This window comes from Epinephelus lanceolatus, chromosome 20 (genome assembly GCF_041903045.1).
Source record: "Epinephelus lanceolatus isolate andai-2023 chromosome 20, ASM4190304v1, whole genome shotgun sequence".
NCBI lineage: Eukaryota > Metazoa > Chordata > Actinopteri > Perciformes > Serranidae > Epinephelus > Epinephelus lanceolatus.
In genome coordinates this window covers 18,384,091-18,398,268 of record NC_135753.1, presented here as the reverse complement: position 1 = coordinate 18,398,268, position 14,178 = coordinate 18,384,091, and the positions used below count along the sequence as shown (strand labels likewise).

Sequence of the window (14,178 nt, the reverse complement as noted above, 5' to 3'; positions counted from 1 at the left end):
TTGTTTGAGGTTAGGAAAAGACAATGGTGTTGGTTATAAAAGGTGTATTATAATTTTATTTCTTACATTTTCCTGCTTTACTTGTATTTGAATAATAACGCCTGAAACTGTTTTATAATAATATTTTGAGGGATTATGACTAAAGCTTTATACATTTTTATCGGCATCTGTATAATACTTTATGTATTGTAGGTTCTAGGTAGCTTTATACATTGTTTAAATTAACAAGATGAGAAGCCAGACTTGTAGCTGAGTTTATGCTGAAAAACAGGATACCATGCATGTGGGGTAAAGTTCAAAAGGTGCGACATAAAGACAAAAATGAATGCATACAAAGTTGGAAAAAAATAACAGAAAAACAAACTGGACTCCACAGCACAAATGTTTATAAAATATCATCATCAAATTCATTAACAAACCATATCAGATGTGCACACAGACACAGACACAGAGGGATACAGACAGAGTTCAGAGCCCTGAACACACCCCAGTCTGGCCAACAGCACAAGGAAACGCATCATCACGCTTTCCGCATGTCCCCCTCTCTTCATTGGCTAAATTTTGATCAGGCATCAAAGTTTCTGATAGGCTGCCGCGGCGGCAGAGAGTTGTTGCTGTTGCTAGGATCCTGTTGCTAGGACGGTTGCCATCTCGGAGGCTCAGCAGGAAACATGTAATGAATCATGGATGGTTGATTTTTCTCTAAGCACCCTAATCTGTGATGCAGATGAGCCCAAAGCTCGCCTCCCCTGTCTCCACCCTCCTCCTCCCAAACCCTACACACCCACCCCCCACCTCTGGATGGGTTCATTAAAAAAAAAAATCAAGTTTGGATTTGGAGGGCTGGCATTTCAAATGGTCCTGAGGTTGCTGTCGAGGGGGGTGTGGAATACTGATATCAATTCTCATGCAAAAACAGGGAGGCCAAAGGTCGTTATCAGTTATTTGTTGAGGGAGAGCCAGAGGGAGCCGGGCGACGACCCCTCCTGACCCCTGAGATTATTCTAAATGCTATGACTTGTGAAGTTTGGACAGTCTTACACCTCCTGAGAGGGGAGCTACGTGCACACCGCAGCTGATATTTAAACTACAACTCACAAAACGCCACTTTAGTGCTTTTAAGATAATCATTTTAATTGTCGTCAGAAAAGAAAAGTGAAGCTAATCGTTGTCTGTGCACCTACACAAAACTGTGATTTAATTTCCTCCTGCTCACAAAGGCGTTTAACTGCGGAGACTTCTCACACAGCTGTTGTTATGCTACATGCTACAGTATGTTTTGCTTCTGAAACTCATGAAAAACCCTCATTAGGATTCACAAAAGGTCATCCATCGTGGTGCAAATGTGCCGCCGTGACTTAACAATCGCTGTGGGCATTTTTAATATCATGCTATTATACTGTGCAGAGAGTATACAGGCCTGTGTTTAGCCGAGGATACCGGGAGGGCATTTTCAACCCCCAATTGAACCATAGTGTGCATGACTTATTTATTCCTGTCCTGTAAAAAGAGTGCAGCTGTTTCATATAAAGTGGCAAACAGTTAAACTATTCATACGAAACACTTCTGGTATAGACGCTGAACATTATCCACAGAGGGTAAGACAGTGTAAAAAGTGGTAATTACAGACAACAGATGACAGACAATATGGGCCTGCTGCTTTAATGGTACACAGCAGAAATACTGAGTGACTCTGCTGTATGTAAACATCTTGTGTTGTTCACCACTGTGGGTTTTCCCTCTACTGGAGCAATATTTTCTTTGATGTAATTATATGTTATATTTCAGGCTTGGCTCCTCATCCTGCATCCTGCTACTAGACTTAAGTCCTCTGAGTGCTTTTGCGATTTATTTTTTTTTCCTTATTATTTCACGTTTCTGTCTGCTGTTTGCCTGCAACATGTATTTTTCCCCTATTTTGTATTCTTTTTGACAGGCACCTTTAATCTCAGCAGGGAGTCCTGGTCAAACAATGATTTAAACCTAGAAAAATATCACACCTCTCTACATGTTCCAGCCCCGGCCCTTTAATTAACCCCTTCCCTTAATGCAAAAGTACATCACTTGACAGTCTTGCTCTCCTTCTCCTATCCTTTGCCCTTGTCTTTCCTCCCGGCGCGTCACTAAACGGATCCTTTAGAATCTAGTTGTATACGTGATGCTAATACCTCCTGACACATTTGTTCACTGTCTCTTTATCATTAATAATTATGCAAAGGAGGCGCGTTCTCAGCCGAGCAAAAGAAAGCAATCTTAGTATGCAAATGGTTAAGGTCCCTGCGGAATGTGGCGATTAGATGTGTGTTGATAAACTCATTTATGATGAGTGACAGTGAGCGGGATTGAAGTTGCGCTGGTCAGCAACCGCCGCAGACACTGATGAAAACGCCGCCGCCAAATGCCAGGGTATCCCCAGATGCATGATGGGACAGGGATGAAACAGTGTAAAATGTCATTGTTGCTGCTGTGAGCCCATTAATAACTAGAGAGGAGGAAGCATGGGGGGGTAATGAGAGGAGATTTGCTTCCTGATTGAAGGCTTTGCCTTTTCTGCTCAGCCAGATGTTGGCCCTTGCTGCGACTTGTCACCTTCAGCTGCTAACATCCCCAAGCCTTTTACCAAAGCTCATCAACTATCATGACTGGAGCATAAATCCCATTAAAGATCTGACCCTGGAGTTTAACAACTGGATTGGGCCTCACCATTTATTCAAAATTCCTTTAGGCCTACAGTGTAGTCCACATGTACACAGATTATTCAAAAGAGCTTTTTCTATGTCTTTTGGCCTTTTGTCCACATGCAAACTGTACAGTCACTGAAAACGGACATTTTGTCAAACTCTGTCCAGGGTGAAGATGTGGTCAGTGTTGACGTGCAGCAGGGAAAACTGAGTTTTTGGCTCGTAATGTCAGAGTGCCATTATCTCTGTTGTGAGGCGTCACAAATGAGGCAACATTTTGTGAAATGGCGGACGTGATCAAAATTGCACTGGCTCTTTTGAAGGAGACACAGTACACATGAAGTATCCAAAGACCACCTGTATGTAACTTTGCTAACACCGTGTCCTAACTGGACGCAACACAGGCGGGCGTCAGCAACCAGATCAGTCTGACTGCACTGTTTTTTATTGGATTGTCCTAACTGTGTGACAGTAACTAACAGTGTGATGGGATGCACAGTTTTGAGCGTAGCTTTTGTTGAATGCCCTGTTTCTCTTTTATTTCTGCTGCTTGTGTTGAAAGCGTCGCAATGGACAAGGAGTGGCTGATTTTATGAGGTTGACATGAGGCGTTATCGATATGATGCCTCCTCATTTCACCACAAACACCTGCATAAGTTGTCATCTGGCTGGAGGGAGATCACCAGGGAGCTGAACAGTTCTGGTAAGTATTCTGTGGGATGCTAAACACAGCTTGCTAGTAAGCTGGCTTGTTTTACAAAGTGGAGATTGTGGTATGATACAGTATGGTAGCTACAATAATGATATCTATAAGTTCAAATGGGTATTGTTGTAAATGTAAATAATAAGGAAAGAGGCACTCATCCATCTTTTCAGTAAATACTCTGAGACCACAGCTGCTCAGTGAGTGGTTTGTTTACCTGATGTGATGGAGTTTCGTACTTAATGGATCCAGGGCAGACAGAGAGCGTCTGACGTAACGCGATGCACCACGACAGTCTGATGCTCACTTGCTGTTTGGACACGGTGTAACAGGACATTTTACACATGTTAACACATAAAGGTACAGTTACTCTCACTAGTGACGAACAGGGGTGTCAAGCACTACGGAGGTCAAGTTAGGTAAAACTTTATTTGAGGTCACTGCTCTGGGTAGCCTTCCCTGAAAAGCTTTTCTCAGGCTTCTGATTGGCTATCATCTTTGTTGTGTGGCTGTAGGGTTACAGTTATATCGCCTCCTGTTGGTTTGGCATGCTCTCAACAATGCTTCAATTGTGTTTTCTTTTTTATTCATTTTTATTTGGATGGATTTTTTTTAAAACAGTGCTTGTGTGGGGATTTTTTTCTTTTGAGAACAAGGAAGGGAAAAAACCTGTTCTCAAAAATACCTGTGTGGCCAACTGAATATGAGCGGTAGTATTTCTCCTGCTAGCCCCGCCCATGCTCAGCTCATAGACTTTACATTGTGATGACGTCATGGATCTTTAAATTGCTTTTCTCGGCTTGAGGAAAGTTTTACAAATATGAAACCACCATGGCTCAAAAACTCAGAATAGAAGGAGTCATAATTGACCTTGTTTGCAGTTTGAGATGTCTTGTCAACACCTTTACAGACCTCTCTTTTATGATGGTGGTCTATGGGGAAAAAGCTTTCTTTCTTTATCCAGCTTCCCGGGATAAATACTCAGTAATCAGACCTATAATCTTTTCTTTAAAGTGTTGCTCTTAAATCTTTGTTTGATCCTTTACGAGAAACAAAACAAATGTTACCTCGAGTGTCAAAATCAGATGCTTGAAATATTGTTTGCAGCTGACGATCACTGATTAGGTTGTTTGTTCAAAGATAAGATTAAAAAAACAAGCTTTTGCAAAGATTCATCCTGAAACTACGCACTCTTCATGATGTGGTAGAACCACATCAGTTTTTATCTCAGCTATGCCTACTTACTCTGCTTACTTTTGACAACATGATGGGAGTCCACATTTTAAAACACAAATTACTGCACACGCACAACGAGAATGCGTAACTATTCATGCAAGATCAATTTTCTCAGGATCAGCGTTTTGACGAAGTGAGACAGAAGAAGAAGAGAGACACTAGCCGGGAGTGCCAAGTTTAAAAGCTTGTTTGTTTCTTGAGAAGATCAAAGGTATCAAGGCCTTGGGCAGACATGAGAGGCACAGCCTCTGCAATCTGCTCTCCATTCATTCCCAACAACACCAGCAAAGAAAAACAAGGCTTTTCTCTTTGGGAAATCCTGGAAAGCATCCCAGACAGTTTTTCCAACAAGCAAACACTCTGGGATCTCCCAACCCTCTCCACGGGGAAATGACATGTTTGTCAGCATGTTGTGTGTTATCATTCAAAGGTTCAACGATCCGCAGGTGGATTTTTTTACAGCACAAAAAGCTTAAAGCACCTCTCGGACTTGGCTCCAAAACCTAAACGTGACTTGAAAAGTTGAGTAGCTATGCTTTTTTTCATGTACTCAGCAATTATTTTTTAAGCAACCAAGTAGATCTGATTAAAGCCACAGTCAAGTTTTCCACCATAATTCAACAGGACGTAGTCTAATAAGAAAAATCAATTATTTTTGTTGACTTATCCGCAATATCTTAAGGGGATATTTCACCCATGAGGCTATTAGACCAAATACTAATAACAGCATTTCACTGCAAGTCCAAGTTTTTGCTGAAACCAACTGAAGTGTATCTAATGCAGTGGTTACCAGCCCTTTTTCCCCAATGTACCCTTATAGCCCTGTGAAATGGGCTCAAGTAGACCACTCCGTCATTGTAACCCCTCACTGGGTCTGTAGCACAAGTTAATTGCATGCCTGTTATAAACATATCCATTGTGGATGTGTAGACTTGGGCTCTTTCTTTTTTCCATATGGCCAAGTTTGCTGTTGCACCACTTATAAAAGTTAAAAATGAAGAAGGGACTCGTCCAGTCCAAAGAAAAAAAAATATTTATCTAAAACTGCAATAACATTCTTTTGGGCTGCTTTGCAGGCAACAGAAAATAGCTGTGAATGTCACACTGACATTTTATAGCAAACTTGTTACTAAACAGTCACCGTGATCTCATCCCTACTCGTCATATTTTGGCGCTTGGGCAGAAGCCCCCGGGCAGCCTTTTGCATTTGCGTTTTACCTTGACACAGAAGGGATAGACATTAAGAAGAGGCTGGCGCTTAGGTTAAGGCAGGGGTCGGCAACCTTTACTATTAAAAGAGCCATTATTGGCCCCAAAAAATAAAAAATTAAAATCTGTCTGGAGCCACAAAACATATGTGAATAAAGTTAAAAGCCTATTAAGTCAAAATTTCCCATTAATATTACGAATAGTTGTAAATGAGCATTCATTAATATGATTTGCTACATGGTGGCTACTCTGCAGTGGGCTATTTATAAGTATATCCACCGCTACTGAAGTTTGGTGAAATTTAAAGGAAAAGGCACCAGGTCACAGACTGTGATGCACATTTTAGTTGATGAAATGTTAAAAAAGATTTAATTTGATGTATAGACTACACATTTTTAAAGATTATTTTTTGGGCTTTTTGCCTTTAATCGACAGGACAGTGTGGAATGGGGAGAGAGAAAGAGTGGGGGGATGACACGCAGCAAAGGGTTGCAAGCCGGAATCGAGCCTGCGACTGCTGCAGTGAGGCATCGCCTCTGTACATGGGGCACCGGCACTATCCACCACGCTACCGACGCCCCAGACTACACATTTTTAGAATTGTGGAAGGCAGTAATCACTGTAGGCCTACAACAATGACAAAATGAAAATCTGAATGTTACAAAATAAGTTATTCATTCCCATATAATTTTGCGTCAACACCTCAGGGAGCCAGTGGAGAGGGTTTTAAGAGCCACGTACAGCTCCGGAGCTGCAGGTTGCTTACCCCTGGGTTAAGGCAAAGAAACTCTTTGGTTATGGGTAAGAAAGACTGCAGATGTAGTTAATAAAGCACCTGGTTCTTAGTGCAACAAATGTGGTGGGAAGAAGGGTTTAGGCAACAAAACTACTTGGTTATGGTAGAAAAAGATTGTTGTTGCAAAAAAACACACAGCTTTTAGTGGCACAAATAACAACCAATGTTATTTGGTGGTCATGAACACCATTCTCCTGACTTTCACGCTTTTTAAACTCATCTGCAGCTCTGAGCAATGAACAATGACATGGATGGGTTTACCTTGGAGTTGGTAGGAAAGTCTGGTGCAGTTCAGTCACACAGATGCCAAACATTCACTGCCCAAGCAGCATAGTTTGAAGCTCTGGGAGTGAGACCAGGCTAAAATAGTTACCCATTTACACACCCAGCAGATTCACAGTAAAATCATCACTCCCTGGGAATAATGCTGCAGTTTTGTACTATCCTTATTCCATAGTGCAGATGGAAACTGCACAATCCACTCACAACGAGCGTCGACTTTATCACACAAGTAGTTATGTGGATTTTGTTAATATGAGAATAATGGTGATAGCCGCTTTAAGAATTTTCTGGAGGTGGGAAAGTGAGCAATGCCTATAATGTAACGTGACGCCAAACAACTTGATGTTAGGCAACTGTCACACAGGAAGTGTTTTGCAGGTTGCAAAATGCAGGATGGATTGCACTCTTTTTTTTTTTTCTTCCAAAAATTGAATGCCACTAGTAAAAAAAAATATGCTTGCTGCACCTTTTTATTGTTGCCAGGCAACCATGCCATCACCTCCTTAACCTGTAATTGATCCATTGTTTTTTTTTAAAATTTATTTCACAGTAATTAGTATCTAGTTCCTAAAATGTTGAGACAGAGGGTACTTGCTGTAGCTCTGGTTGAGGGTGAGAGGCTGTCATCAAATAGTTTGTTGGGCACAGGAAACAGAGATCTATGTTGGTACATGAGACCCTAAAAAAGAGGGTGGATCATGGAGAGTACCACCAGTTGGTCCAGGAGCTTCCCCTCAATGATGGCCGTGTCCAGGCATATTTTAGGATGACTCAGGGGCAGTTTCACAACCTGCTGTCTATCATTAGGCTGTATCACTCTGGATATCCAACAACCTCTACCAACAGTTTCTCCTCCATTGTTTATCAAATGTAAACTTGTTGTCGTGACCACCACAGAAGGCCCGTCTCTTAAATCATCCAATTGGACAATGGGAAAAAAGCAATGATGACGTGGGGCGCTTTTCCAGTCTGAGTTAAAGTTTTTTCAACTCAAGGAGTTCAGAGAAACATGAAGTGCATAGTAACGCAAAAACAGCGAGCAAAAAGCTTCATTCTCTTTAAAAACAATTATAAAAAGCCGCCTCCAGCTGCTAAAACGCTCTGTGTATGGTCAGAGTCACTGTTTTGATAGTCGCAAGTAAGTCTTAAGCCTTTGCACTCAAGTCCTGAGGCAAGACTGACAAGTCCAAAACTTTGAGTTATGGATCCTAAACAAGTCATAATGCACTCTTCATCAAATGTAATGCGATTTTAAAAGCAGAGTAATAATATATTAAAGTCTCGAAAACTATTCTTAATTTGTTTAAAAGTTTTTTATTTTATTTTGTCAAGTCTGAAGTAATCAAATTATTGACTCGAGTCTGACTTGAGTCCACGTCATGTGAGTTTACACCACTGGTGGTCCAGAGCTCAACCAGCATCTGACTGCATTTTGCTTTGCAGAGGATTTTGTGATAATTAATATACCAAACATCAGCATTTTTATCATTTGTAATCATTTTTCTACATTTATTTCCCCCCTGAACACAAACATGTCTCATCTCTGAATACATGAAGGTATTTTCTTATTAAATCACCAATGTTTTACAATTAGCTGAGCTGCCCTGGGGTATTCATGGTTGGGAATCACAGTGCTCATGAAAGAAAGAGTTGTCCAATGCATTTCCTTATAAGACTGCATGAATTTACAAGTGTGTCAGAAGGACCGGGAGCCAACAGTGATTACAATAAACCACAGAGAGATCATCAAAGAGTGGGCAGGAGCTGTAAGACTCACCGAGGTCCATGGCTGAAAAGGCCCACTCGACGTTCTTGGCGGTGTGGAGGCCCCTCTGAGGGACCTGCACTGTGTGCGTTTTAATCTGCTTGTTTCAGGATTGAATGATTCATCGGCTTTGAGATGGCTTTAGTTCAAGACTCTCCCTCATAAGACGTGTTTCCTCATTTCATGCCTGTGACTTTTTGCTTTTGTGTTGCTCCTGCTTTTCCCCTGATTTTACAGCTTTTCTGTTTTTGGTGGCAGAAATTTAGTCTCAGTGACGCCAGGCAGGTTTGTGAGTATTTTCTGGTGGCATCAAGATTACACAGGCATTTGCCTACTTTACAGTCATTTATATCCCTGTGATATGCCAGCACTCTTAACAACGGCGAGATATGCTGATTTTGACGGATCTCACTCCAAAGACTTATCCTAGCTTAAGCAGTAATTTAGAAATCCCTAAATTAAAAATCACTTTGAGTTAAACCAAGCATCCAAAGAGGCAATACACAGTATCTAATTTTGTGACTTTTTCAGAACGCATTAATCCTCCCAAATGGGAGCTGACAGGATATCACATGGTATTGTAGCACACCAGATACCTCAGGAAGCAATTACCATGAATACATTTTCTAATAAACTTGTACCCATCAGATGATAAGCAATTAAACATGCGTAATTATGGTTTCCATACAGTAATTTCTAAGCTGATTAGGTTTGTGTGCTTTACAACCTGAATGGGAGAATATTAATAGGGCTTTGGTTTGGTGTTGCTGGTTAGCGGTGGCAGCTCATCAGCAGATCATATGCAAATGAGGCCTCAGGAAGTGCATGAAGCCTCATTCCCAGCTATTAGAAGTGTCAGGGGAGGGAGGGACATGTCAACGGCCAGCACACACACACACACACACCCACATACACACACATGAATATGCATTCACACAGGAAGCGCACACACATTGTTGAAACGTAGGAAATTATCAGTTCAGTCACCAGATTAAAATGTTGGCATTGTGCTTTTCTGCAAATGACGGATATGTTACATTTGTGTGTTTATAACGTAGTTCAGATTACATGTATATGAGCTGAGTGTCTCATCAGGAGGAGGAGGGGATGGTGGATAATGTGACACCTCGATGAGACAGCTGCCAGACAGCAGACAGCAGCAGACCACTGTTAGAGACCAACTAAAGCAGGTATTTTTTTAATGACAGTCTGGGACATGTTCATATGTGTTTGTAGCGACCAAATTGAGTTTTATAAGACAAAACATGATCTCTTCCTTACCCGGACCAAGTGATTTTCGTGCCTAACCCTAACCACACATTAGTCACATGAAATTATGAATGGAAAAGTGGCCTGGATTAGAATCCAACCTGTGGCCCTGTGCTGCGTGTCGTCCCCTCACTCTCCCCACTTTCATATTTATCTTGGCTATCTAATAAAGGCAAAAAGCTGAGAAAAGAAAAATACAAAACATATCTGTAGTTTACAGAAACGTACAATGCCAACATTTACTGTGGCGATTGTTTGGCAGTTATATGTTCCCTGTACAGACTGCACATATTCATGTGTGTAGCTCTCTACTCTCTGGTCACATGATTCTTATTATGCTTTGTGTCAAAAATAAGGTTATTATATCCATAATAAATTTGTTAATCCAAATATTTATTTTAATACCACTTTCTAAACAGGTCCCCTTTATAAATGGTCCACAAGTTGTGAAGAACTTCCTCTTCCTCTTAAGCATCACTTGCTATGTGAATCATTTGATAGACTGATGTAAGAAACATTTATTAATGACATATTGGCATTTATTATTTGACCCGTTACTCATTATTAATGACATAGTAATGTTTGTAATCCAGGTTTGTGATGGTAAATCCAAGGTATTTTTCCACAACTTTGCAAAGCTTATGTTTCAATGGCCTATTACTGATCTATGAAGCATATGACTTGACATATGTTATCTCTTTTACAAACGTCACAGATAACATACTTACTTCCAAACCTTCCATGTGTATTTATAGAGCTCTCCAGGGACGACATTTTTCTGTAGGCTGATGTGGAAGTTAACATCACGGTGGTTCCCTCCAAAACAGCCACAGAGATTTTTTCCACTGGATTTTTTATTATTGCGGAAAATAAGTTATGTGGCAAACAAACGTTTATGATCCTTATATATTTTGTTCAGCAAAATAATCTTGGCAAATTACCCCCACTTTCATGATTTTTGAAGCCTAAATGCTATCGCAATAAGTAAAAAGCTAACGTTAGGCTATGAACGAACTACACCACGGTCACATAATTTAAGGTCATCACCACAATGAGGCTTTAAGGCCGCATTTGTTGTGGTGTTGTTCTGTAATCTCATTTAGCCACTTGTTAGCAACCGCCTTTTTTAAGACACATAAAAGCTTAAAAATTCACAAGTGGGGTATTTACCGACATATTTTATGCAATAGAACAAAACTTGAAAGTCTCTTGAGCTTGTGTTAATCACAGATTTATTATTATTCATTGAGCCAAAAACCTATTGACTTTAAGATGAGGGAACCTATAGGGCTACAATGCTAACTCAGTTCTGGGTTTTAGGACTTGTTCCTGGGGCACTCTACACCATAACTTTGATAGTTCTAAAAAAAACTGATAACCCTGTTTCCAACCATAAAGATAAACACAAAATACATGTAAAAGAAACATGCAACATTTGTTCAACATTTTATCACCACACTTTACACTTATATCATGTTATAACAAACTAAATCATCCCCATGATATGGGCCCTGGACTCCCTGGAAAGCAGAATTTATCAAGTGGATTGTTTTGGTGAGATAAAGTATAATTAATTGATTAGAGCAACTCCATCTGCTGAGGAAGATCACAAGTAGTCAGTGGACCTTGTGTTGAGAATTCTTTGCCAATATTTTAACATTATTTTAAGATTTTAAACACAACTGAAAGCCTCACTGGATGATGCTGATAGTCACAATGTTATTTGTTAATATAAGAACTGAAGAAATCTGCTCCCTTTAGTCACAACACATAATGATTAAATAAATGCACTTTTGTCAACATACACCCATGCAAAACAGTAAGGGAAAACTATACTAAAAATAAAGAATTATTGTTGGATAACAATAAGTTACATCCTTCAGTAAATATTGATGAAATTGGACTTGTGGAGCCACTGAGCCTCCTCCTCTCTGTAATACAGCGAGAGGACCTCAGTGGCTGAAATACATGACTGATTTCATTTCAAATCCCAGCCACTTTCTCCTCTGACAGAGCTGCTGAACCAAACATTTCATCTGTACAAACCTACGAGTCTCCCCCAGATACAAATCCTCAGGGAGCGTGATACATCTTTTCTTTGTGACTTTACTAAGGCCACCATTCCATCAAATGCCATTCACTGTGAGAGAGGCCTCCTCCCTCCTTTGTGTGTGTGTGTGTGTGTGTGTGTGTGTGTCAGAAACAACATTTAACACCAGGACAGCAAAGAAGTATAATCTGATCTGATTTATTATCAACCTGAATGTTACTTTTCACACAAAATATATAGTTCTCATTGAGGCTCTCAGTATACATTTCAGATAGCACTATATAGGGATTCATAAAGTCATTCATTGTCTATACATACAGGGAATAATCTGTCATGTTGCACAAAAATATCACAATATACCAGTGATGGAGGGACAAACAAACTTAGCAACAATTTAAGTTAAATATATCCTATTGTTACTAACCATACAGGAGCTATCTCAGTCGGTATATTCCTATTACATTTAATATTAACAGAGATGTTCGTGTAACAATGTGTCAAATGTATGCAATGAGGAATTAAATTAAAAAAACACCTGATATGTCAAGAATCGTGATCTGTGAGGCTTTATAAGAATCAGCGCAGATGTCCGGACCCAAAATACAACAATACACACACACTTCAACATCTGTACATGTGATGCTGAGTATACAGTATAGTGGTTTGATTCGGATCACAGAGGAGAAGAAACGTGTGAGGAGTTCATTTCCAAAACGCTATAGTAATCCAATACATCGATTCATTTAGGGGATATAATCTGTACAATATTAGGATTTTTACAGGCAGGAACTTCATTTACTTTACACATTATTATTCTAAAAGTACTATAAGTGAGAGCTGCAATGATTAGTCCATTAGCATAAGAAATACTTTCATTTTTTTTAAGCAAAAATGCCAAATATTTAATGTTCCGGCTTCTAAAATGTGACAATTTCCTGTTTGTCTTTGTCATATATGACAGTGAAGTGAATATCTTAAGGTTTTAGACTGTTGGTCAGACAATATAAGCAAATTAAAACAATTAAATGCCATTTTTTCCAACACAATTTCAATTTCATCTGCATATTATTCAAAAACTAAAGTAATATTAGCTGCAGCTCTACTATAGTTTACTATAGTTTGCTTTAACTGTGCCAATAGTCATTTTCTAAGCGTCTGTATCAGTTTTTCCAATGGCAGATAGCTGATTTTGGAACAAAAATCTTCACTTGACATCACGTAAACAGCTCGTCAGCGGCACTAGAACGGTATGTTCAGGAACAACATCACAGTTATAGAGGACCGGGTTTCATATTGACAAAAAGTCTCACAGTAGGAGAGCTGATCTAAGTTCTCAAGTCGGATCAGATCAGGCCCCGCTGGTCCGCACTCGAATACAACGACACAGATCCCAGATCGACAGTCGTACTCTGAGGCAACATTTTTGCAAATATGGATCCAGGTGAGATATCTGGCACGACATTCATAAGTATACAGTATATATAGAGGTGAAGAGGAGGCAGAGACAGAAGAGAGAAACAGAGCGAGGAGAAGGGAGGGCAGAGAGAGATGTCAGTCTTGAGTGGGCAGAGGAAACCGGTGCTCAGCGAGCGAGAAGAAGGTGGGGGATGCGATGCCTTCACTGAGGAAGCGCTTTCAGGATGGCGTTCACCTCCTCTGCCACGGCTGTCAGCGCAAACTCAAACTGCTCCTGAGGAGGAGGAGGAGGAGGAGGAGGAGGAGGAGGGAAGAAAGTTTTAGTTTAGTGTGCGTACAAGTGTGTAAATGCCATTTCAGAATGATTGGCAACTGCTCCCTCCTCCTCCTCCTCCTCTTCCTCCCTCTCTCCTGACCCTATGCTGGATGTGTTTGGCCACAGACTAGAGGTGAAGGTGAACCACTCTTTGAGCTTTCAGCTCGGAGTGCACTCGTACCCAGCATCGATCCAGCCAGGTGTGTCTTAAAATAAAGCTTTTGAGTCAAGCTGTCTCTCAGCTCTGTGTGTGTGTGTGTATGTGTTTGTGAATCCCACTCATAGTTTTCCCCAAGGAGTGCAAAAGGGGGCTGATTGATGTTTGCCCCATGGACCTGGTGTTTTTATATTCTTCTCCTCTCCCCAGGCTGCAGGCCACGGGGTCCTCTCACAGAGAAAAGGTACGTAGGAGTTTGGAGGGAGCAGTCTTTAGATGTGTCAACACATAGCCTGCC

The 14,178-nt window shown here is 40.6% G+C and overlaps 1 protein-coding gene across 1 annotated transcript in view; it reads right to left on the bottom strand.

Moving 5' to 3' along the window:
- Nucleotides 1-12,173: 12,173 nt before the first annotated feature.
- The window catches only part of ptprn2 (protein tyrosine phosphatase receptor type N2), a 176,059-nt gene continuing 174,054 nt past the window's right edge, over nt 12,174-14,178 (bottom strand). Inside the window, exon 22 of the mRNA XM_033638751.2 lies at nt 12,174-13,681. Coding sequence (XP_033494642.2) covers nt 13,610-13,681 — 72 coding nt within the window. The 3' untranslated portion in view covers nt 12,174-13,609. The remainder of the gene's footprint in view (nt 13,682-14,178) is intronic.